Source organism: Onychomys torridus, chromosome 11, assembly GCF_903995425.1.
Source record: "Onychomys torridus chromosome 11, mOncTor1.1, whole genome shotgun sequence".
Taxonomy (NCBI): Eukaryota; Metazoa; Chordata; class Mammalia; order Rodentia; family Cricetidae; genus Onychomys; species Onychomys torridus.
Genome location: NC_050453.1, coordinates 36,057,400 through 36,084,310, shown reverse-complemented (window position 1 = coordinate 36,084,310; position 26,911 = coordinate 36,057,400). Strand labels below are relative to the sequence as shown.

At 41.9% G+C, this 26,911-nt stretch overlaps 1 protein-coding gene across 3 annotated transcripts in view; it reads left to right on the top strand.

The window, feature by feature from the left end:
• The window catches only part of Astn1 (astrotactin 1), a 331,275-nt gene that overhangs the window by 145,571 nt on the left and 158,793 nt on the right, over nt 1-26,911 (top strand). For 2 of the 3 annotated variants that reach the window (XM_036202074.1, XM_036202076.1), the window contains exons 3-8: nt 5,152-5,545; nt 7,440-7,586; nt 8,573-8,680; nt 12,695-12,844; nt 14,030-14,221; nt 24,211-24,295. In XM_036202074.1, coding sequence (XP_036057967.1) covers nt 5,152-5,545; nt 7,440-7,586; nt 8,573-8,680; nt 12,695-12,844; nt 14,030-14,221; nt 24,211-24,295 — 1,076 coding nt within the window. The remainder of the gene's footprint in view (nt 1-5,151; nt 5,546-7,439; nt 7,587-8,572; nt 8,681-12,694; nt 12,845-14,029; nt 14,222-24,210; nt 24,296-26,911) is intronic. The other variant, XM_036202075.1, reaches the window with a different exon arrangement.

The window sequence follows — 26,911 nt, the reverse complement described above, 5'->3', positions numbered from 1 at the left end:
TCTTTCACATGTGTACTCAGCTTGCTCTCCTTCTCTCCACTTGTTCCTTCATTTTACAAGCAGACTTTCTGCTTTATGCCGGGTACTAAAATCAACTTTGGAGCTATAAGAGATATGTCAGACATGACCATGACTTTCATTAAGTCTATACTTTAGAAGAGATGAAAAAACCAGTTAAACTGAAAAATACCTGAGGATAATGTGGAAAGGTCTATGGGCAGAATATTGAGGCTTGAAAGGAGTCTATGGAAGCCAAGATGCTGAACTGACTTTGAAGAGTCAGCTAAGGAGGGAGGCATGACCCAAGACCAAGGGTGAGAACACAGGGTCTTCTAGTTGAAGCATGGGGTTAGGACAAACTCAAAAAGGAGAGCTTACTAAAATTTTTCTGACCCTGGGCAATTACCATCAGTGTTACAGATAACACTGTTATAAAAATTATAAAATATACAAATTATCTGACAAACTTCATGTTTCTCAGGTGAGTACCATAAATGTCAATTTCATAATAAAATAAAGGTTGTTTTCATTTGTTTGATCTCTATTAAATCCAGCAGAAATGATTTATTGATTTTTAAAAGAAAAATGTGTTTTAAAATGCCACTTTTTTTTGCAAGGGATTTGTGAATAGGTGTGGAGTCTTCATATAGTTCCAGTACAATTGTATCTATAAAATGTTAACTATTTTGAGAAAAATCAATAAAGTAGTCAGAAAACTCATACAAAGATGAATACGAGCAAAATAATGGTATACCGTGAAGTTCGTTGTTACTTAATTTTAATGTTCAAACTTGTTGCTCATCACTTGAATATAGATGCATCTTAAAGTTTTGTTTTGGGTTTTCAATGCCATAAAACCTGGAGCTAATACAAACACACTGTGACCAGAGTGATGCAGTCCAGAACACAAAGTTTGCCAACAACTCCTGCGATTGCCCTGAATCCAGGTTGGACAGTGTATTCTTGCCCAGACTGGAGGCAGAAGTCTGTCTGGACTCAGATGCCAGAGGGTGTTTGTTCCTCACAATAAACTTTTGCTTGTACGAAGATAATAACCTTCTTCCTGCCTTTCTTCCTCACTTGGTTAGCAGGAAGTCTCCAGATGCCCTTGACCTAAGATTTGGGCCATTTTCATATGCCACCTCTTTTAGAGTCTTTGAAAGAAATATCCTAAGACATCTGTGACTTTCAGTTATAAACTTTTCTATGAAGGTAGGAGAGCTAAAAATAATAGATAGTCCAATGAACTGGGCTTGTATGAGAATATAATTGTAACTGAATACGCCAGTGGACTTCCAAGTTCTCACTGTAGAATGACAGTTTATTTAGCTTTCTAGACATATGGCTTATTCTAATATAACAATTAGTCTTTTTTATTATGAAGGCGCTTTACACTTCTACTTAGCAACTGACCATAGAATAGAGTATGTATGTACTTCAGAAGAATTTATACATAGTGAGCTTATTATTATCACAAATCTCATTATTAGGTAACAGTTACATACAAATATTGCATAACACCATATCTTGTATATTATTGTTTACATAATAATCCACAACTAAGTGGTAAGTCACAGAAAAGTGTTGTGACATCAATTTGAATTATGAGAGCAAAGAATCCATATAGAAGAACTTGAGGCCTGAGAATCCTCTCCCCTATACTTGGGGCAAATTGCCACTGATGGCTGGAGCTTATTACTGGCAATAGATTACTAGAGAGCTGAGGTCATCAGGAGTCACTGTCTCTCAGCAGAGGAGACATTCTACTGAAGCAAGATTAGAAATACTACATAGACAGGTTTAGACAGATTAATATCTTGTTTTCTAGCATTCTATACATTATATGTTTTAGAGAAACAAACATAAGACATCTTTGGTTGAATGTCTGGCCTCTAGTACATGGTCAGTTAATTGTACACAAACCTAACAAATGGCCTCATGAGAAAAGTATTGAGAAGATCTGGCATCACCCTCTCAGCTCCTCCAATGTTTTGATTCTCTGGATGTTGGCTTTCTCATCAGATGAGGGGGTCAAACCTAGCGATTTTCAGTGGGTCACTAAGCTGAAAGACAACATTTATTTCTATGTTAAAATTCAGCTAAATTTGAGGATCTAACAGCATCTTGCTGGCATGTAGTGATACATGCTATGAATAATCTTATTTAAACATGGAGAAAATAAAATTTGAGAGAGCTGAGGGTTTGTTGTTTGTTTGTGTTTCTACCAACTAATCTTGGGTCTGGGTTCTTAGTAGTTTCTTGGGAAACAGTCATTTGTGACAATGTTCATCTGACCTCTGGCCAGCTAGATGTGGACTTTGGCTACTTTCTTTTTTCAGTTTGTGAAGTAAGGATGGATCTAGGTCCAGGCATCCACATGATCCCATTCTGTCCTTTGGATTTGTGAGGAGTCAGAGAGAGCTTAAGTGTCTATGGTCAAGCTCATGATGACTAAAGAATAATGGTCTATAAACTCGGGGGCTGCAGTCTGGGAAGATGGACTCTATGGATAGCACAGTAGATAAAGAGCTTGATGCATGAGCATGAAGACCTGAGTTCATCCCCAGCACCCACATAAGATTCAGGCACTGTAGTTCTCTATGGTGAAATTCTGTAACCCAACCCAGACAGGACAGGGCAGAGACAGGTGCATCCTGGGGCTTAGCTGGCCAGTCTAGCAGAAACAGGAGCCTCAGGTTCAGTGACAGATCCTATCTCAAAAATAAAATGACTACCAATAAAGGAAGACACCCAACATTGACTTATGGCCTCCACACATGCATGCCCACCATGCATACACCCTGTTCCCACATGCAAAGAACATAGGCTCTGAATTAGTCACTGGGGTTCTATCCCAATTCTTCTAATAACATGTTGTGTGACCTTGAACAAATTACTTGATTTCCATGCCTCATATTTTTTTTTTCAAACAACAGGGGGGAAACTCTGCCTCTTAGAGTTAAAACCGTAGAGTATTTTGAACAACTGTCTGACACATAGCAAACACCCATTAATGAACAGCTGCTATTGTTTTATTTTTGTGTGATATGGGCAATGAATCTATGGGCTGGATTTTACTGTAACCCTGTTGTGACCATCTGTATGCATAATTAGTAAGGAAGGGTGGAGGGGCTCCAGAGGAACCCTGTGTGAGTGAGAAAGATGCTGTTTAAACCATTCCTTGGGGATTGATGTTTATGTCACTCTTATGGCTCTTTAGGGAATAAAATTACCTCTGGCTTTCAGTGGCCTAATTCAATGTCTGACAACTTCTCTCAGTCGGGAAGTTATTCCTTCTGTGTGGCTTAATTACCTATTGTTACAGCTTCAGTTTGGGGTGAGAGAAAGGATAGCCCATCTGACTGTGCCATGAATATGATTGACGGCTCTGCTGAAAGCTGCTGGTTCATACACAGATGCTTATTGTCTGTGGATTACTTCAGGGCTTGGTTCTATATAGTTGAGTGCAGTGTCCTCCAGGCAGGGTTCTGCTGTGTCTGAGAGTCCTTAATATGGACTACAGAGCAGGTAGCAGTTAGAAGGACCTAGAATACTTGGTTTTGTACTTCTACCCTGTGCAGCCAGAATGTGTTTACTCTCTTTGTATTTGCATGAGAGATTGTACCAGAAGAATGTATTCTCAAGATAAAGCAAGAAAAATTTGCAAAGCAGAAAGTGGTGTCCCCAGAAAGCCTCATGTCTTGGTCTGTCACTTTGCAGCCGACTCTATGGCATGTTTCTCTACCTCCTCATGTGGCCTGTTTGAACATGGTAGTGTGTCTGTATGTAAGCCTATATGCGTATATGTGTTCAGATGGAGGGAAATGGAGGACAGCCAAGAAGATTTACTGGGAGACTGTATTCATAAATCCAGAATGTCATCATTGTAAAACTGGAAAAAAAAAGGGGAGCCTTTAATTCGTTTGGGAGGATGTTCTGGAGCAATCTTCACATGGGTGGGCCCAGTGGGAAATGATAGGGACTTTTTAGCTCTACCATATACAGTAGGTTGGCAGTGACTAGAGCCAAGGTCAGGAGGGGAGCCTTTTGACACACCTTGACCTAATGATGTAGATTTGAAGAGATACTAACCAAAGTTAAGGGATGAGCTTGACTGGGTACCCAAAGGTTTATGCCTGTGGAGTGCTGTAGAGGAGAGAGCATGGCAGATTCCCTTGACCTCTCCAAAACCCAGCATTGCCGTGTCATGATCACAAGCTTGTTCAACCACACTGAGCACTGTATGCTCATCTCCAGCAGACAGATAGTGCTGTCCTGACTTGTAAGGACTAGCCTCTGAGGTAGTGGCCTCTGGATTTTTGAAAGTTCATCAGGAAACTCCTCCACCAGCCTCACTCTAGGATATGGTATCAGCCCTTTCCTCCATGAAAGCAAAACAAAACTGTGTTCCTGCCACACAGTCATGTGCTAAACAGTGGGATTTCTTCCCACAGTTGGTGCTCCACTCTGATGAATGTAAATGTGTCGATGGTTTTCCCTGCTGGGCTAGTTATTCTGGTGGAGACAGTTAAGGTCACTCTGAGCAAAGGCTTGATGGTGTGTGATGTATTTGTGTTGCACACATTAACATCATTCCTTAGCCTAATTCTTAGCAACCACCATGAGCAGTTTAGTGGTGACCTCTTCTTTGTACAGACAAGAAATCTGAGTTTTAGAGTCGATAGGACTCATTGATTCATAGATCCAGTGTTAGGATACATCTAAGATTGATTGTTTTGATATGAGATGAAACTTAATGCCATCTCATGCTGGTCACTAAAAAGAAAGCCCCAAATTACCTTTATGTGCAGCACTTCTACCTTAAAAAGGAAACCCTTTCCCCCACTTCTGCAACTGAAAACCCAAAATCAAAATTTTCCCTAGCTTCTATCTCAAATATTTGCTAAGCCAGACGCAACTAGATTCCTTGAAATGATGCGCCAAGAGCACATAGTTTCATTTTTCTCCCTTGTTAAACACCAGTGTCAGCAGAGTGTCCCTTGGTTGCTGAGTGATGCTTACTGCAAGAGCTCAGCACACTGGATTGCATGAATTAATGAATGAGTGATGAGTGGCGTTAGCAGATGAAGCAATGGCACTGTAGAGCACTTACCTTTCTTTGTGCAAATACCTGATATCCTATCTTTCCAGGGAGGCATGATTGCTCTGTTGCTATCCATCTTGTGCCTGGTGATGATCCTGTACACTCGCAGGCGCTGGTGCAAACGCCGCCGGGTCCCCCAACCCCAGAAGAGTGCCAGTGCAGAGGCAGCCAATGAGATTCACTATATTCCATCTGTGCTGATTGGTGGCCATGGGCGAGAAAGCTTGCGCAATGCCCGCGTGCAGGGCCACAACTCCAGTGGCACCCTGAGCATCCGGGAGACACCCATCCTGGATGGCTATGAGTATGACATCACAGACCTGCGCCACCACCTGCAGAGGGAGTGCATGAATGGAGGGGAGGACTTTGCCAGTCAGGTCACCCGCACCTTGGACTCCCTACAGGGCTGCAATGAGAAGTCTGGGATGGACCTCACACCAGGTAGGAATGGGAGAAGGAATGGGCACATTTAGTCCTTGCTCAGATAGGCCAAAGAGTAGCTAGCAAACAGCTGTACTGTAGCAAAATGTGCTGATGCCTTTCCTCAGGTGTGCAAAAATAATCTTTTTTGTGGACTCCATCTCCACTGAGGAGCTATTAACAGTTAATGGCTCCTGGGAGAAAAAGAGCCAGTTTTCTTCATGAGTGTGAGCCCTGGTAGGCTGCTATGTTCCAGTGGACAGTCCTACACCACATAATATAGGCAAGGACCAACTGGACTTGGTCAGATATTAAAATCTCTATTAAGAAGACATTAAGATGACATTAAGTATGTGAGAGGATATAGGCGGAGTAAGGATGGGACATGAGGGGTGGGTTTGATCAAAATACACTGTATACATTTATGAGATTCTCAGACAACCTGTTTTCTTAGATAACTGGTTTTCTAATCCATAAAATAAGAAGCACAGTATTAGTGTAAGTTGGCTTCCCTTCTACTTCCACCCAGCACTGGGAGCAGAGAAATGCCTTTGAATGTGGTAGAAGTGGAGTAGAACATTTTAGTGTACACTGGGCAGCCCCCTAGGAAGTGAGGTAGTGCATGGGAAACCAACCCAGCTTGACTTCTTTGTATATCGCATATTTGCACAGGCAACTCAATTCTTTAGTGACATGGAGGGTCCTCAGCTACTCATATTTTGTTTGGTGGGAGTTTTTGTTTTGTTTTTTACTCTCTGCCTCCTAAGATGTGGGCCTTGTGTCTTCTAATTACATTACTTTGCCCTTGCTTCTGTGGTCTCTACACAGGATGCATTTTTTTCTTTTCAAAGAAAGTGGAAGAATGTAATCAAAGCATCAGCTCTTAGATGCTAGACGTATCTATGATATCTATGGAGACAGTGGATAGAAGAGCCTTGGCTCTAATCCAGCAGCACAAGATCAGAGTCACAAACATGCAGAGAGGGAGGAGCTGCTCTTTTATGATAGCCCACCTCTCTCTCTTTCAAACTGCTATGAATAAGTACATCTTGAAAGGGAGCACCTCAACAGTGATCCTTCAAGGCACTGCCCAGTACCTTCCTCTTTGAGGAAGACACATTTGATACTGCATACTGTTAAAGCTGCACAGACGTTGGGTGAGGCTGCAAAGGTTAAAATCACACAGCGGGAAATGGAAATTCTATTTGGCATCTAGAAGACGACCTTTATCAGTAATCATTTCCTAATACGATTTAAAGTCTGAGAACCTCAATGTCTGAGAACTTTGAAGTCTGAGAATAGGAGGGAGGATTCTCCAACATGTATCATATTCCCCATAGTGCTGGTAATAGTACCAAGGCCATGGAATAGACATAAGGCACTTCGGGGTTTAAACCCAAACTCCTTTTAGGGAGCAGACAGATCACACAAATGTGTGCAGTAGCTAGGGTTCAGTTGACATGAAACGGTAAAGGCTGTTATGAAAGAGAGGCCATCTTCTGTCTGAAGCACATAGATTCTATTTCTGATAGAATCCTGTGCTGGCCAGGAGGAAAACAAAACAAAACAAAACCAACAACAAAACAAAACAAAACAAAACAAAACAAACAAACAAAAAACAACAACAAAAACCTTGCATTTAGCCAAAGGCTGGTAAGCAGTGACATTATCAATACGGAATTAGCAAAATTGGATTTTCAATTGTAATCCTCTTACCTCACTCCTCCCATCCTAACTTTGTAACCCCTAGAAAGCAGAGAGGAGTGCCATAGTTTCTACCAGCTTTTCACTTTATGTGTTCCTCCTTTCAATGCCCTGGACCCAGCACTCAGCTCATGAAGATTTTCTCACTTTCCTTTGTCTGTTCTCTTAAGTGTTCTTTTTTCCCCCTTTGTCTTGACTTTTCCTTATATAGGGAGTGACAATGCCAAGCTGTCCCTGATGAACAAGTATAAAGATAATATCATAGCCACGAGCCCCGTGGATTCCAACCACCAGCAAGCCACTCTGCTCTCCCACACCTCCAGTAGCCAGAGAAAGAGGATCAGCAACAAAGCAAGAGGTAGCCACGTCTAGTTCTAAGTCTCACAGATGGGTTCCAGAATGTGGGTGGAAGCTGGGCCATTAAACCAACTACACATGCCATCATACATAGCTACAAATGCAGTCTTCTGGAGGCCAGATAAAAGCTACTCGCCCTCAAATTTAAGAGTGATTAAGTACCTTTATGGACATGAATAGTTCCTAGGAACTAATTGAACAAGTGTGAAAAGATGTGTGTAAATGGCTGTTTACCACATTTAAACAAGCTAAAAAAAATGGAAATGGTTTAGATGCTCACCAACAGGGAATTGGTTAACTATCTGGCACATCTGCTTAATGTCCAGTGACTTAGCATGAAGTCATTTAAAACGATTGTATAGCTCTTTATTTGTTAATATGGAAGGTTGCCCGCCCATCTATTTGGTGGGGATGATGAGGTTATAATGAAGGTATGGCACAATTCCATTTTAAAGGGAGATTAAAAACCTTTTACCTATTTCAGTGTCAGAAAAGGACAGAGGGTATACACATCAAATGATCAAAGAATTTGTCTATGATTTAGAGGGCTTGAATGACATGTCCCCACACATATAGCTATCTACCTTAGTTGTTCTTTTTGTATATATGTATATATTCTGGAGTCAGTAAAAACTCAGAAGTATGAAGTCTTTCCTGCTCTGATGTAATTCTGGTTTCCTCTTGAATGGAACATTTCTTTTTTTTTTTTTTTTTTTCTTTTCCACGCCTGACTTCTAGAAGTCCTCTCTGACAAGTCCCTCATCATGGAGTCATATTCTGTGTGGAGATCGGAGTGCTATCAAGTGCTCTCATGAATGTTTGCTTCTCCAACAAACCTAGACATTGCAAAGCCCTGGACCCTCAGCTACCTCTCCCAGACTGCCCATCAACCACTCTTATTTTTATTGATTTTCCAATTATGTCTCACCCTATGATTCTGCATCAGGTAAACTGAAAATGTCTACTCTGATTCTTTCTTCATTTCAGCTGGTTCCGCCTTTTTGAACCCTGAAGGGGACTCTGGCACTGAGGCAGAAAATGACCCACAGCTGACCTTTTACACTGACCCCTCTCGGAGCCGGAGGCGTAGTCGAGGTAGGAATGATGGGAAGGAGTTAAGTGTGGTGTTGGTAGGAATGTGGGGGCACAGAGGGCTCTGTGCACTGGAGCCAACTTCACCAGGAAGAATGCTCGGACCACAGCTGGTGCTTCCTCCCAGGAAGAAAGAAGAGCCTAGAGTTCAGTGAGAGCGAGAATCATCTCTCCCAGATAATGGCACTCTCAAACAAGTTTCCAAGTTGTTTGAAAGGCTGTTTCTTGGTCAGAAGACTCTCAATTCCTTCTGGAAGACTCAGCAGTCATATTTTGCTATTCAGACAAAGTGGATGAAGTTTGTTAAATGAATAATATGTATACTCCTCATCAATTCAGCTGCATTGGCTTTGGGACTGAAGTAAGCTGGGATAGGAGGGTGTAGCTGGTAAGGAATTATCTAGGAGTTAAGAATACATAGTTTTCTTTGGCCTTTAAGTCTCTATTCAGTAGAATCTTGAGATCTAAGCCTCCAGATTCCTCATTTTTCATGGCATGGTTTAGGAAACTGATTTGTTCTTCGCATTGACACAGCTGTGCTCTGTGCAGTCTGTGTATGTCCTGCTGCAGGCTCATCCTTAGTGACTTCAGATTCTGGTGCTGTAGGCACCACTATCCACGATTTTCCTGGTGTTGCCATTACCTCTGAGGGAGCTCTCCAGCCAAACACCAATGACCTCCAGCATGGACTTGCTGTGTGGGGTTGCATAAGGACACACAGTTCCTCCTCTGAGTATTGATTCTCACACATGTTGAATCACTTACTAATAACTCAAACATAAGGCTTCCGTGAGGATTACGTCCTTTATTTGTCTTGGCAACTGATAAAGTCTATGAAATCACCATTGCTACTTCCAGATCTTTTCAACTGTAGTCTGCAGTTTTTACAGAACCCCATCTCGGAATATGTTGAACAGACTCCCATTGAGATACTGTGGAGGATATATGAATGGTATTGACTGTGTCATTCTGTACTCCGGTGTCTGTAGGCTTCCCAGTCTTTAGCATTTGATTTTTTCTTGTCATTTTTTTCCCTTAAGAGCCAGTGGAGCTCTTAATTGTCTAAATGTAAATGTTTCATTTTTCCTCAAGTGAGAATGTGGAGATGACAGTATCCAGTATCCCCTTCTCCCTTGATTCTCAAAACATTTTGCAGAACAGATACACAATCTATGTTGTACCAAAGCAGGTTGTGTCTTGCTTTAATAAAGTCTTGGTTGAGAAAACCTCTGGTAGTGAGTTAGTTGCTTTACAGCATAAAATGATTTGTTTCTTTAAATTCCAAGCCCCTGAAATGCATCAACTGTCTACTGCTATTAACTAAACTGTAAATGGCTCAGGGGTGGAACATTCCTAATTATTTTTTCAAAGTACCTACTAAAGGATTTTGCCTATCATGTATGTGAGTAAGTGTCTGCTTAATTTCACTGATACCTCAATCAGATCAGCAAAAACATCTTACAACCTACCTCCTAGGGGTCAGCCTCTATGATAGGTAGTGGGAACATGGAAACATGGCACAATGATAAGGCTTCATCTAATAATATAAATAAATAAAATGAGTACTCAGAAGCGATAATACTTAATTCTACATGGCAGCAATAGGAGGCAATGAAGAAGAATTAGAACTGAAATATAGGCAATGTATAGAATGCCTTGAAAAAGAAGTCTTGGGTAAAAACACTTCAGTAGAGGAATGGAGCACATAAAAAGCTCTGAGGACTCCAAGAAATGTGGTTGTCAAGGAAGTGAGGGAGATGGCAGCTCTAGCCAGGACATAAACATAAATACACAGGGAAGGTAGGGATGAAGCTGGAGAATAAGCTAACTACCAAGGCACAAACCTGCCATGCTGTTGCAATTGCACTTGCTTCTGTAAATAAACAGGAAACCACTGGAAAATTTAAAGGCAGGCAGGGATGCTAGGTTGTGGGTTGATGATGCACACGGAGGAAAGGGACAAAAATATCAAAAATATTGGTTTCAAGTTATTGCAATCCCAGGAGAGCAGTGGCAAGTGCCTGCAAACATTGATGACACTGTGTGATAAGAGCTGTAGCGGCAGGGTGCAGTGAGGGCTTGCAGAGGAAGGGGGAGTGAGAATCTGTTCTGGAAGGTTTCTGGGAAGTATTTTCCAGAAGCTGTTGTTTGAGCTGAATCTTGAAGAGTAGGTGTGGGCCAGGATGACAAGGTGACAAAATGGCCTTCTGTGGGGGGGGGGGGGGGGAGATAATATGTGCAAAGTCACCAGCATAGAAGCGATGGTCCCGATGGTCTTGTGAGAAAGCTGAAAAATAGTTTACTATAGTAAAGTCTGGGGTGCATGTTTGTGGGTTGTATAGGAAGGAAAGCTAAAAGATCAGCAGAATCCAAGAAGTACACAGTTGTGACTAGACAGGTCTTAGATCTATTGTGTTTGCTCCTCACTCAGTTGTGCTATGTGGAGGTCTCCTCTTGAGGCAGTAGAGATGCTTGCTGAGAGCCAGGGGTTGTGTCTATGAGGGTGAGATGGGTATTCCCAGAGTCCTAATGTAAGATGAAAGAATGGAGGTGAAATTTTAACCAAAATGGAAAAAAAAAAGCCCATACAATTAAAGTCCTTGGTGGTAAGAAAGCATGTCTTGTGAACAAGTTGGGAGAGAGCTGGTCATAATGGAATTGTTTAAATTGAGAAGCTGTCCAATGACAGAACTGTATCCTGGACAATGGAAATAGGACGGGAAGCTGGGTTTTGAGAAAGGTGACAGCTGTAGTTTGGGTTATGTGACATTTTAGTGCCAGAAAGTGTTCTGTTGGTGGATCTGCTACAGAGGCTGGGCTGGGTTGATTTCTAAGTGTGAGGAAATGGACTCCATGCTGTAAAGACACTAGTGTGAATAATACCTCTCTCCTACTTGCAAGAACCAGAGGCTACTGGCAGCCTCTGCTTCTCATCCTCCTAACAACCCTCCCTACAGTCCCTCTGGAGACCCCACACACTGATAGATGGGTGGTCATGGGCCGCAAACTCATCATCGCTGTGTTTCCTGAGAGCAGTAGTTCCCAAAGCTCTATCTGTTACAGAGGCTTGGTCCTGGACATACTCTGCAGCCTCCTATAAAAGCTACTTCATGATGCCTCGATTGTTATTCAATGATATGAGCCATGTAGAACTCTGAGCACAGACGCCTGACACATAATGACCATTTTGTAAGTGTTAGCTGTCACAATTAGGGTCATCTCTTTGAGACTTATTTCCCTCTTTTGCAAAGTAGATAGTCACTCTGCAGGCTCACACGTGTATTATGAACAGACAAGTATTTAAAAGGAAATAATGTACAGAGATGCTTCCTGTTTCCTCCTGTAACTGGACTTACATTACTATTAATAATAAATATTAACATAAATAAAATTCCTGGAGAACTATATGTTTTGTTGCCTTGCTTTCTCACCCTCCCGCATGTATCCTGCCTCCATGTGAAAGATCCCTCTGCTTACCACCACTTCATCCAAAATCAATAGGAAATTCAGCCCTCCAATGAGCAAAGCAGGCTCTTCCTTTACCATCCCTTCCCGTGGTGTCTGAACTGAGGGGAGGATTCTGGTGTGACAGCATCATCTACTCATCCATAGAACAAGCCTGGGTTTACATTGTGGGAGCATGGTCTTAGAGCGCCCTCTGTGAACAGCAATGGGACTGCATGATGGGGATTCAACAATTTTGCCTCCAAGAGTTTGGAACTCAGCTAGGGAAGGAGAGGGAGAGATGTCCCCTTTGTGACCTCTTGTGAACCTGACCCAGTCAAATCGTAGAGAATCTCAGCTCACCACTACTGACCTTGAGGGCCCCCAGCTGGCCAAGTTCACTTCTACTTCCACAGGTGATGTCCCCGGTGAAGCTTCCTGAGGTCGCATAGTAGAGATGTTTTCTGTGGGTCAGGTTTGTCAGACACCCCTCTTGTTTGCCAGCAGAAGGCCAAGTCGGACAGTCAGTGCCTGGATTTTTACCACCGTGTCTTTTCTTTGCCTTGCTTTCAGTGGGCTCACCCCGAAGTCCTGTGAATAAGACCACCTTGACCCTGATCAGCATCACCAGCTGTGTGATTGGCCTCGTGTGCTCCTCTCATGTCAGCTGCCCTCTGGTCGTCAAAATCACCCTACATGTCCCCGAGCACCTGATTGCTGATGGTGAGCTCATTCTGCCAAGAATGTGACTGCCTCTTCAGTAATAGGCAGTTTTCAGGCTAGGCAAAAAAACAGAAAAAGCACCGGGCGGTGGTGGTGCACGCCTTTAATCCCAGTACTCAGGATGCACAGGCAGGCAGATCTCTGTGAGTTAGAGGCCAGCCTGGGCTACAGAGTGAGTTCCAGGAAAGGTGCAAAACTACACAGAGAAACCCTGTCTCAAACACACACACACACACACACACACACACACACACACACACACAAACATAAAACAAAACAAAACAAAACAAAACAGAAAAAGGGTCACTATCATGGGGAGGAGAGATGTGCTCAAAAAAGTAGGAAAGAGGTTACAGTTAGATTGTCCTCAGATGATCTAAGAAGTTGAGCAAGCTAATAACAAACTGGATGGATTATCTCCATTTCTCTATGACCATTCTCTGTTTGTAAATAAAGAAATGCAAAGCACACAGGCTACAGGTGGGTGGACATCTTGGTCCTTTAGTATTTGAGGAAGGAAAAGCTAAACGGGACAGCAGAGGTATGTAAGGATCAGCCATGGTTTGCCTTGCTTTGCCCAGGTGGGAGATTGCTAAGTGCATTAACTTGCCATAAACCTAGACCTCAAAAGCAATACTTTACTTTTATCCAGGAGAACCCCAATATGATGAGGGAGTACCAAAAGTACCAAGCACCCATGAATCATTTAAGCCTACAGCACCTAATTGACTTGTTAATGTCTGTTCTCTGGGTAGCTGCAAGGCTGGAAGCAGGTGGGGAATGTTCACAGAATTAGAGGACCTGCTATTTCATGGCAAGCAAAGACAGGCAGTGGGTCCTTGTTACCTGACCCAGTGCCAATGCCTTGTGGCTGGGTTTGTTGAAGCCATGCCATGATCACCACAGAGCTATTCTGTCCCTCTGATCCCTTAGGAACACTCCAGCAATATGGAATGTGGCATGGCAGTAGGGGATGATATAGCTGTAAGGTTTAATGTCCCTGGCCTCACAGCAGTCATTGTGATCACAGAACCTCCATCTGCCGATGCCTTGCACTAGTACTAATGGTAGGCTAGGACTGCACAGTGTAATGATCCTGGATTAGGGTGTGCTCTGTCTCTGGTGGTTTGTGCCAATATATTGTATGTGCATCTGCAGACATGTTTCTTCTCTGTCACCCTGTAGGTAGCCGCTTCATCCTTTTGGAGGGGAGCCAGCTGGATGCCAGTGACTGGCTGAACCCTGCCCAAGTGATTCTCTTCTCTCAGCAGAACTCCAGTGGGCCCTGGGCCATGGACCTCTGTGCCCGGCGGCTCCTGGACCCTTGTGAACACCAATGTGACCCCGAAACTGGTAGGCAGGAGCACCGGGAAGCGGGTAACTGTCAGAGAGAGCATGCCTTTTGCAATCACTCCCTTGAAATTCAGATCATTTCTCCCAATTTCATTGTCTGCTTTCTTTTTCAAACATAGACCACCTATAGATATCACCATGTGGTTGAGCCACTGAGCATAAAAATATGCAATAGTCTGGCAGGAGCCTGGACAAGATCTTAATTGCAGCCTTACTCTGGAAAGGCCAGTTTGGAATAACCTCTATAGCACATTTCATCATTATCTAGCTACTGGGGCTAGCCATTTTATAATTGCAAAATTAATTCATGTTTATTATAAAAATTAGTATATAAGAAAATGATAATCATCCTTATTTCTGTCTCCTAGATAAATCACTCTAAAATTTTTTATGTCCTTTCTTTCCATTGCTAGTCTATGCATATTTTTTTAAAGATTTCCTAGAAGCATAGGAAGTCTAGATGAGTTTTCCTGAATTTGTTTCCTTAATATTCTATATCATAAGAATTTTCCATAATCATAATCCTCAGTAACATTTTAATGGTCATTTGCTGTTGCATTGTACATCTGTATCATAGCTCATTTAAACAGTCTCATTACTTTGAATTTAGAAGGCTCTAAATTTTTTATTTTTATAGTGACTATTAAAACAAACCTCTCCACAAAGAAATGTAGGGCACATGGGAATTTATTTTTCTTCCAGTGAATCTTAGAGATGGACCACTGCACAAAGGCTGTAGACATGTTTAAGTGTATTACTCCATCAAGCAAAACAAAGGTAGTTCTGAGTAAGGCCCAGATCCAGTGGTGTGAAGCGGGGCTGCTGCCTTACCCCTAGAGCATTGAGTGCTCAGAAGCCTGGGTCTCTAGGCCAAATAAATTTATGCCTTTGTGGCAGGAAAGATATTTACTCTTCTTGTTATCATTGCAAATTATCTAACAAAAACAACTTAGAGGAGAAAGGATCTATTTTGGCTCATGGTTGAAGGAAACACAGTCCATCATGACAGGGAAGGCATGGTATATGGGCTTTTACCTATGATGGTGGAAAGTGGTTGCATGCTTTAATTACATAATTATGACCAGGAACCAGAGAGCTCTAGCTGGAAGCAGAGCTAGCCTAGAACCTTTAAACCTTACCTCTACTCCAATGACCCTACACCTGCCAGATAAACCTCATGTCCAAAAGTTTCCACAGCCTTCCACCAGCTGGGGACCAAGTATTCAAACACGTAAGCCTATAGACAAAATTTCACATTCAAGCCATAACAAGAGGTTCATATACAGTAACCTCTACACAAAGACCATTTTCAGGAGCTAGAGTGCACAGGTGGAATATTCCCAGAGAAGTCGAGTAGTACTATAGAATAAAGGAAGGAGTTGTGAACCAAACCTTCAAGATCTTTGTCTATCATGTGTAACTTCACAGAGAGAGGTGGGGTCTCCAGCAAGGCCTTTTTACAGATGCGGCCTTGTGATATACAATGTGCATTTTGTTATAATCCAGTATTAAATCTCTTTAAGAAAGTAGCAGGTAACTGTGACATCTAAAGTTCATGTTCTTAGGTTTTAAACTTATTTTACGTGGGCCTGTGACAGAGATTCTAGGTCCCCATATGGAGGAGAAAGTACAGCGCTTTCAACATCTGATGTCTAAGACGGTGCTTACTTGCTGTCCCTCCTACGCTGTCAGGCAAACACCAAACCAAACAGATGGGCTATGCACCATGCCCAAAAGCTAGTGTGCTGGGAAGAAATTAAAAAGGGCTCATCTCTGAGGTGGGAACTCTCCATGTATCAGAGCTGGTCTTTGATATCCTCGTTCTCCAGCTGGTTAGGATTAGGAGGATTTTGGACAATCTTAGCTGTTAACCTCACTTCTGAGAGCGACAAGATCTCCAGAGGATCTTACATGCTTCCTCTTCGCCTTGAAAGAAAATAACGGGCTTACAATTACACATGGAAAGGAGAGGACTAGGTGTTCTCTGCTTGGGAGGGTTAGAAATGAGCTGCCTTATTACTTTACCTATTGTTTGATTATCTGGGCCTGATTTAACCAAAGTTCCAAGGTTACCTATAAGGAGACTTTGTCTTTAACCTATCATGAAATCAGAGCAGAAATAAGGTTGTCAAAGGTAACATGATTTGTCCAGGTATGCCCAATCCAACACATTTGTCATTCAACTCTTTAGGAGGCAATCTGTACTGAGCATTCCTGTTGAGTGTGCCAAGAAGCTGGCTGTCTCTACGAAAGTCTTCCTGTCTACTCTTCAGCCCCTTCCAGATGTCTAATTTCTAGTCCTTCCTACAAATGACTTTGGGAAGCACCTCCCCTGCAAATGGTTTCCTGGTATCTATGATAACTAATAAATTTCCAACTAGAAAGTCACAAGGGATACCAAAAATAAGAACCCAAGCCCTGCTACAGAACTAAGGTACATCTTCATTTGGTGTGGCAGTTGAGAAATGATGCTGTGGAGCCTTTCATTTTCATTAATGCTGGAATTGGACACCCCCCCCCATGCTGCTTCTCTCTGCACATGGATGATGTGGTCATCCCACACGCTCATCACTAAGAAACTTTATCGCCTCCCACACTCCATCCTAGAGTCTTTCTCCAAAGAGCTGAGTGTGGGAATTGGCTTCAAGTCAAGTCGACGTTATTTTTTGCAATCCTCCAGCTAGCTTACTTGGAAATGTCAGAGTGTTGGGACATGTGCTTTCCCAGTCAAGCTGAGGGGTCTGCCCATATGGATTCATAGGGCTGTGCAATTGCACTTGTGTATTTTTTCACGCAGACACACGTACCCATAAACACACAAGCACACAAACACAGATGCTCAGGCACTGGAAAGGAGCAGCTTTTGGTGCCTCGAGCTCTCCTTAGGCAGCCTTCCTAAAAGTGTCCCAAAGCTATGTGTGTATTTACACATCATCTGCACAGGACTCCATGGTGCCAGGTGTAAGAGACAGAAACATGGACTCACTCTACCAGATGCCCACATCCTCTGTTCCACAATCTATAGATGTGTGATGTTGCATTGCAAAAGAAGGTGAAATGGTTCTAGAGTTGAGGTTGCCTAACAACTATTGTTACAAAAGTAAGATTCTCCTAGATTATCTGGATGTCCCAATTCAATGACAATACTTCTCAAAAGTTGAAGGGAGAACAGGTCAAAATACCATGATGAAAGAATGATTCACCAAGGTATTGTATACTTTGAAAATGAAGGACCAGTCATGAACCAGGCATGCAGGCAGCCTTTAACAGGGGGGAAGTAAGGAAGCAGATTCACACTTATAGCCCCTAGAAAGGAGCATAGCTCTGTAGAGACTTACTCTGTAGGCACTTTGATCCTAGCCCCATAGAATCCATATTGGTCCCCTCTGGCCTATAAAGGCATGACACAATGAATTGATATTGCTTTCGACACTTGAGTTTGAGATGGCTGCAAATACACCAAAGGACCTAAGTGCTAAAGGACAGAAATGTGTTGTATTCCCTCTTCCTATGCCACCATCATAATCTCAGGACTCTGAAAGATGTGTGAGGTCCTATGAAGGAACTATAGGAAACTTGCTGGTTTATTCCAGTTCCAGCCTTCCCTTCTGGTTACATTTGGACACCAAGTTACCTATGAGATGTGGAGCTCAGAGACCAGCCTGGGCAATATTAAATTGTCACTGGTAAAATGTGCTTATATAATCATCTGAACTCTTCAGACCTTCTGGGTATGTGTGGGTATGCTTGAGAAAGGAGAGACAAGACATTTGCATCTGCCACTTGCAGTCTCTGCTGTGATTCTCTTCTATCAGGTATCAACTTGTGACGAGTAGGCCTAGTACCCGGCTATGGGAAGATTTAGGATGGTTTTAAGTTAGGTTCAGACTGCTGATGACTTTGCCCAAGAGACCGTGGTCCATCTCCCCACTGCTTTGTAATGACAGGTGGAAAAGTTTGGCAAAACATTGTGCTGGGTAGTGTTTATCAAGAGCTCATTATGTTATTGTCACCAAGCTTAGACGATCAAAGCTCCCTCATAGCCCTACAGAGTAGACAATATTTTTATCTCCACTTTAGAAAGATGTTGACAAGCTGGCTTAACCACTGCCTAGTTAAAAGCCCAGCTGGACTGTAAACTCAGGATGCATGATATACCAGAATGCACATGTCTGGTCATTCTGTGATGTGTCTCCTCATGTTGCCTTTCCAGAAGGAAACCTAGATGTTGTAAGCTTAAGATTATTCTCTTTCCTCCTGGGTAGCTGTTGAAAGCCTCAGTTTCTGATGAGGCCTCTTGCCAACTGCCAATCTTCTTGTCTACACTGCCAGACTGGCCACTCAGGAGCATGTCTGGTTGAGTTGGGCTAATCACAAAGCATTAAGGCTGTGTAGCTTAGTGTCTACTGGATTCTGCTATAGGCTGACTTTTCCTGTGATTTCTAAGGGGAATGCTTTGTGGTTGTTTGTTTTCATTTGTTTCTGGTGACAGACTACCTAGTTGCATGGGCTTTTTCTCTACTCTTTCCAAGCCTCTGTTCTGTCATATGAGCAGCAGCAGAGCCCTGAGACACCTGCTTCATTTCTCAGCCACAGCAATTCCGGCCACAGCCTCCACTGACTTTTTCAAGCTATACAGCTTTTGTGTGTGTGTGTGTGTGTGTGTGTGTGTGTGTGTATGTGTGTGTGTGTGTGTGCGCGCGCGCGCGCGCGCGCATGCACAAGGACCACAGGCTTCTATGAAAACTCAAACTTGAAAATTTTAGTATCTATCTAGTAAGTTCTTCCCCAAACCCTACTTTCCCAGATCTTTCTATGGCCAACACAAGCAGGTCAAAATGTATTGACCTGCTGAGGGGCATGGACCAGGTTTCCAGACAGTTCAGCCTCAACCTCTTTGCTTGTTCTGAGCCATTGCATGCCTCTCCCTCTGCACTCCATCTCTCTCTGTATCTGTCATTGGGCATTTTTTAACCCAGTTAATCAGGAGACCTCAGTTCCTGTTTTGTTGTTATAACCTAGATTGCATACTCATTCCCAATTCACTTCTGTAATTCCATTAAAGCACCTTCTTCCTTCAGGGTGAACTTTAGCATGTTCCCTGTCTTCTTCCTCGGAGTTTCATGGGGCTCATTCAACCTGGGCCTGCCTCTTTTCTGCTAATTTCCACTGGTGGGGAATTATTAGACAATTTGGTGTTATCTACATCCAGACAAACATTTCTCTTTTTAGCCAAGGGACAGCCAGTCCTCTTTAATAAAAGCCAACCACTACTTGAAGCAGTGTGATGACTCAGGTTTTACAATTAAACAAACTCTTGGTGAGCCCAGTGAAACCCAAGGAACCCTAGCTTCAAGGTCTTTCTTAATCCTTAGATGAGATTTGTGACTCAGTCCTTCAACTGTAGAATGGGAAATGAGCAAAGGCTCTGTCTGTTCACTGTGACAAGTGACTCAAGGTGTTTATTCTTAAGGTACCAAGCATAAGTAGGTATGGAGGTCGCTATCCCTTGTACCAACATCTTGCCATGGGCTTTCTTCCCTGACAGTGCGATCCACAGAATAGCTCCTGTAGTCACTGTGACATGTTACACTTTCCAGGCTGGGCACTTCTCTGTGGCCATGACATGTCTTTCTGTTGGATTCCTATGTACACCACCACAGAGTCAGCGCCTCATGTGTTCCCTGCCATCTGTCACAGCAGATGCGGAGACTGTAACACTTCGGCTTAGGAGGGCATCCAACACCCTTGTGGGGTCTTTAAAATTCACAGCTAACAGTCGGAGTCTGTGCTTACATGAAACCCCTCTTAAAGTCAAGATTTAGCAGTTGGTTTCCATAGTAACTTTCCTCATCAAATCTGAACTCCTTGCAGTATAGATGGCCAAACTGGTTTGAGGGGGAATAAAGAAGAGGGGAGTTTGGTGGATTCCAGAAATGAGGTTCTGTTGAGAGGCAGATTTTAGATATTCCCAAACTCTATCCTGGTATGTTTGAAAATTCCTCATTCTCTGACTTTGGGTGGCATATGCCATTATATGGTGAAAAGCTTTATCTGTTGCCAGCAGTGTGTCCCCACATGGTAATAAGTGATGGAAGCTTCATGTGGAGATAATGACCAGGAAGGCAATTTGAGAAGGTAAATGCATTGTACAAATGGTAGGTATTTACGTCATTAGGAAAATAGGTTTCTCTGCTTGAACTCAGAGTTGTTATTGAATTTATTTTTACATGTTTTGTGGTAACCAGATATCAAATGTACAAGCTACACTTTTATTGTTAATCCTTAGTCCTAGACAAGCTATCCAGATGGGACTATTCTTGTTTTGTGTTTTTTTTGTTTTTGAGTCAGAGTCTCAGATAGCCTAGGCTGGCCTTAAAGTCACTCTGTAGTTGAGGATGGACCTTGAGCTTTTGATCCTTCTGCCTCTAATTCCCCGGTGCTGGGATTACAGGCATTCTCTACCATGTCAAGTTTGTGTGGTGCCAGGGATGGAACATGAGGTCTTGTGCATACTGAGCAAGTACTCTACCAATGAGCTACAGCCCCAGCTCAAGCTAAGACCACTCTAAGAATCAGAATGCTGTGCTTGGCACTCTCCTATGATTACATCTTGTTTCTTAGCATCCTATTCATGTCTAATTGGTAACAAGGACAATCAGAAGAATATATTTCTCACAGGAAAAGATATTCTTGAGCATTTAACTCATTATTTGGCTTAGACATCTTTGTATTTAGGCATATTGCTATCTATAAATTTGCTTTTTTTCCATTTTGTATACTGTGATATATCCTGTGTGTGCACATGTATGCAGGTATGCCTCTGGGTGGTTCATATGGAGTCTGGAGACCCACTTCATCTATCTTCTTTTATTGCTGTCTATACCTATTTTTTCATTGACACAGGGTCTCTAGCTGAATCTGGAGTTCATCCCTTCAGGGAGAGTTCTCTAATCGCACTTGTCTCCACCTCAAGAACTAGTGTTACAAGTACACCCTGCCATTGGTGACTTTTATAGGGATGCTGAGGATTTAAACTCAGGTCCTTATACTTAAATAAACACTGACTGATAAGATTAAAAAAGGGGGTAGAAAGTGAATTAGGTACACTTTAGACTCACCAAAATAGGCTAAATAATGGGATTTTTTAGACTGAATCTGTCAAATATTAATGAACTAGACATTGTTAATGAATGTAATTCTTGACTGTATATATTGTATATCCTTATTGTATGTAGTTTTTTCTTATATTAGTTATAACTTTTTGTTATTTTAGACAAAAACGAGGAAATGTGGTTGATGTACTGTGTACCCTAATAAAGCTTTCCTGGGGATCAGAGAACAGAACAGCCACGAGATTAGACATAGAGGCCAGAAAATGGTGGCACACACACACAACTTTAATCTTATCACTTGGGAGGCAGAGATCCATCTGCATCTCTGTGAGATCAAGACCACACTGGAAACAGAGCCAGGCAGTGGTGGCACACACTTTTAATTCCAGGACTTGTGATCTCATGCCTTTGCTTGGGAAGGACACATGCCTTTAATATCAGAAAGTGATGGCAGGAAGCAGGAACATATAAAAAGAGGGAGTACCAGGAACTAGAGGCTTTTAAGCCATTTAACTGAGAACCTCAGGGGTGAGGACTCAAAAGCTTTCAGTCTGAAGATTCGTGGAAACAGGATTGGCTGAGGAGTTGTCAAAGTGAGGTTGGCTGTGGCATATTCTGCTTCTCTGATCCCAGGAAAGCTTTATCAGGGTGCACAATATATCAACCACAAAACACTTTACCATTGAGCCATATCTTCAGGTTAAACATTTTAATGATTTAGATTTGAACCATAATTTGATAGTTAATGTTGACTGTCAACTTTACAAGATCTAGAATCATGGAAGAAATAAGCCTCTGAGTATGTCTAGAGGGGATCATTTAGATTGGGATTGAGGTGAGGAGACCTGTCCTATAATATAACAGGTACTGTTCCATGGGCTAGAGTCCTGGGCTATATACAAAGGATAAAGCCAGCTGAGTACCAGCATTCATTGTCCTTTGCTTCTTGATTGTAGATGCAAACTTCCTGCCACTGTGATGGACTGTACAGATGAATCAAAATCACCCAAAATTGCTTTGCCTACTATTTGTCACAACACAGGACAAGTCATTAATGCCCACAGTGTCTATGGAAAGCCCACCTGTTTGAGGAGATGAACCTTTTCCTTACCCTGTATACTTTATAGTTTGGGGTTTGTGTTTTCTTTGGAATTCTGAAGACCTAAAGCCTTATTCTCCTTTTATTTTACCCTAGAACCTGCTTTTTAAATCTTATTTATCTTTCCTTTTATCAAAAAGTGGCCATCATTGGCAGATTTTATCCCCAGCCACCTAATTTCAAGCTATATTTTCTGACATTTCACTTTAATCTCCATGGTCATTTCTAGCTACAACCCAGTACCAGTGAAAGTAATAAATTTGGACCTAAAGTGGATCAGTGGGTTCCAATGTAGCTTGTGATAATAAAATCAGAATTTTCCATACATAAAATAATGTACTAATCTCTAATACTTCTTAGATATATCTAATACTAAGAAGCTACCCATTTTTCACTACCCCCACCATTACATTGAGTTGAGTGTTATAGGATGGAGATTAAGTGACTATTATTTGGTACAGAGTCTCTGAGAGACAATAGCATCTAGGCAAATCTTAAAATTCATGAGCTAAATTCTTAAACAAAACTGCCTTGCTCACACTGTTCACACTCTTCTATCAGATGCATTCTCTCCATTTTTATTAAGTTTTATCTTCATAAAGAGGAAATAGCATTTAAAGCTGTTATTCTATTTATATCCATCTTAAGTTTCTCTCCCAAGGGAGAGAAATAAATTGGATGTGTATTGTCTCCTCAGGATTTGGCACCTTTGTAAATTTGTTATTTACTAATTCCAGGAAATCACACTTTGTTATTTAACTGGTTATACATTAAATAACCAGCCATTGAAAGATGAAGAGCAAATGTTTTAGTGCAGAGTGTCACAGTGGCTCAGAGACAAGTAGCATCATATATGAAAGCAGGCACATTAGGAGGCAACAGCTACTGCCTTCAGGATCGGTACTCAACAGAGCAACGGGTGCTGATCCTTTGGAAAGTCTCAAGTTTGAGACTTAACTGGATGGATGCCATGCAACCCTGCCTTGGACAGGGTGAAACCCACAAATAGGTAATCTTGTATGCAATCCCAGAGTATCTCTAAGTATGCAAAAATAAAACTAACAACAACAACAAACTCCCATAAAACTAATGAGGAGGAAGAGCAGGAAGATTCTGAACAATGCAGGGTGTAGGTGATGCTAGTTTACTGGCTTTAAAAGATAATTAGATCTTTTCACTAGAAAATATATTTCCTAAAAAACAGAAGAGAAAGTTGCAACCTCCCTGAAATGCCATGGCAGTTTTGTGGACTCACAGCATGGCATGATGATAGTGTCTCAAGTGACAGAGTCATAGGTTCAAGTACTAACTGTCATTTTTAAGAGACTGACAATTCTCATAACTTGTCCAAGTTTTGACTTCCCTTATCAGCATAATATAGTAATAATACTTATGTTTCAGATTCTTAGAAATGCTTGAATAGTCTGTATGTGCAGACTTTAAACATTTACCCATCACTTGCTAATTGCCATGTTATTGAGAAAATGAACATAAAAATGTCCTCTTCCTCAAAGTCTTGATGGTCTTTGTGCATACAGTGTCTACACACTAAGTGTTTTGCAGATGTTAGGATCTCTCAATGTATAAAATCTTCGTGCATTGGAAAATGGGGAGATACCTTGATGAGGGTAGTGGAGGGCAGTAGAGAGGGCCATGTGTAACAACAGTGGGATGTATTTTATCATTTATGCTATTAATGGAGTCAAAGTTTAATCTATCATTTCACCTTAACTTTCTTAAATACTGACATGATAGTTGATTGACTTGTGTTTCTCTTTTCCCCCTACCCTGATCCTAAGGGGAATGTCTATGCTACGAAGGCTATATGAAGGATCCTGTCCACAAGCACCTTTGCATTCGGAATGAATGGGGAACCAACCAGGGGTAAGTGAGCTAACAAGGTGGCAGTTTCTATGTTACAGCTTTCTCACACAGACATGATGAGAGCAACTGTGCACAAAGGAGTAGAATTCATGGGTGGTTGAATTCTGAACAGTCTGTAGTAAAAATGTCACTGTGCCTTTCCATAGTCATATCATGCCAATGACGTCCATGCTATATTTTCCTCCATTTATGAGTCAGGAGATGATGCCTCTGACTTGCTGCCTTGCAGCCTCCAGTGGGGATCTGAAAATGAAGCTGCCTTTCTTCTCCTTTCCATTCCACCTCCATCCATGAAAATTTCCTAGGTGGTTTTGTTGGAGACGTGTGAAACCACACAGATTCTGCCGTAGCTCTCTTGGAGTTTGATGAGTCCTTTGAGAGACTAATAGGCGTCAAAACATGTTGCCACTAACACTGTCAGAAGGTGTGACATATGAGACTCAGGGAAGTGCTCTATGCTGAGGAAGAGTATTTGTGCCAGATCTCCAGTTACCATTTCTTTGTGTGACTTACTTTCTTGCAACTACATGTGATTGTGGGGAAAGTAGCTGCTTTATCTATTGCTTATTATTATTATGTTCTTACATTTTTTAATGGTTTTATTGTAGCAAAATATACATAACACAAATTTACCATGTGCATAGGTTTTGAGTCTATGATACAATGAAATTAAGTAATCATATATCATTAGGGAAAATTCACCACTGTGTGTCTTGTATTGTGACTTTTAAAAGCAATTTTTGTGTCTTGTTTTGAATTCTGAGAGCTTGCTTCCTTCATTGGGCAAATGGTGGGAAGGATCAATAAATGCTAGCTAATAATAGCAATCAATGGACTAGGGAGAATCAGAAGGAAATCAAAGCAAAACATGTTGGTAAGTGATTTCCTAGACTGCAAAGTTTATCTATGTTTGCCGCCCGACAAAGTAAAAAGAAAAATGTCATTTCTGACACTGACACAGAGACTCTCACTCCTGGGTCCCTCTACGTGATTCTGATGAGACCAAACCTAGACTATTCAGTGTAGTTCTGGACTTTCAAAGCAATAAATATGGTGACAAATGGATGAGAGTTGGGAGACGAGCAATAAAAATGATCGAGGAGCCCGAGGGAGTGATTTATGAAAAGGGGAGAGAAGAACTCAACTCAGGTGACTTAGCCAGCCGATGACTAGTCAAGGTTTGATAGATGCCCATAGAGACGGAAGAGGGCAAATGTTCTGGTACTGGTTGGAGTTGAGGGATAAGAACAAGAGTAAATGAAGTTAGGAAACTGAAATCTGAGTCACAGGTCAGAAGAGTTAGAAAAGTCAAAATATCATGAAATTCTTGTGTTAGTGAGAATGAAGAACGGCTTGATTTGAATGGACTCTGAGCTTTTATCAGATAGGCAGTCCGCAAATGTTAAAGAAAAGTGTTTGGTGAAGGGAGGAGAGGACCAGCTGATAGATGTCAGGTGAGGTGTGAATACAGAGTGATGTTCACTCTTTAAATTCTACATTGTTCCAAGATGCTCCATGCTGCTGAGTTGTTTGCACAGTTGCTGTGGCACCAGCCCTTTAGCTTATGGGATGGCTGAGAGACTCAGCTGACCACAATTCCTATTGAGTACAATGTTGTAAAAGGTGATGGATAACCACCTCTCTATCGCATAGCCTGCAATCTTGCCACTGAAGAAAACAACTACAAAACATCATTTCACGTTTGCTCTAAATGATCCAGCCTAGCCCTCTGTCGTGATTGGATTTGGTGGTTAATCGCTCAAGCCTCCACATCCCTCCTAGCCTTGCAGACATAGCATGTGAGGATGGCCTGACTTCACTTGGTAATTGCAAAGCCTTTGTTATATTCCCTATGGCTGGATGTAGAGACAGTCTTAGGATGCAGACAAGAGCCTCAGGGGGAATGTTAGAGGTCCCAGCACTGGTGTCATTTAGAACAAGATAGACCAAAGCACTGAGCTGCAGACTGAGACCGACGAGAACATTAGCCCCAGGAAATAGACAAAGACACCTAATCTGTCATTTCCATCTCTAATTTCCATTATTCTATGATCGTCACTGTCTATGCGGTCTCATTGTAGACACTAATAAAATCATAGAACAACTATTAGGAGGAGAGAGGGGAGTGAGTATCTTGCGGACATTGGAACAGGAATGATAAGCAGCTTGAGTTCATATTTATAAAACAATGCCAGACAAATGGATGCATTTTTCCTCCTGAAATAAAAAGATAAGTTAAAAGTAGAAGATGCAATGCATCATGATTTAAATCGGGGTACCAAACTAATGCCATGTTTCTTTAGATGATTTTCCAAAAATTAATCGAGATTGGTTTGACTGTAAAGAGTGCCACTTGAATTGAAACCTGACAGATTTCTAAATAATGATACATATTGGAGTGTTATGGAAAATCAATGGTAAACCTTATTTTCCTGGAATTTGTATTTAATGCTCTAGACAGTGAAGGTGAGCAGCCCATATATGGGGTACTGACATTTTCCTCCGAACATTCTGATATGGCCTACATTAAGACTGTAGTAGTTTCATTCCAGGCAGAAAAGCCAAATCCAGGTCTGGTAATAGTTAAGATCTTTTGTGAGAAATTAAGGTTGATAT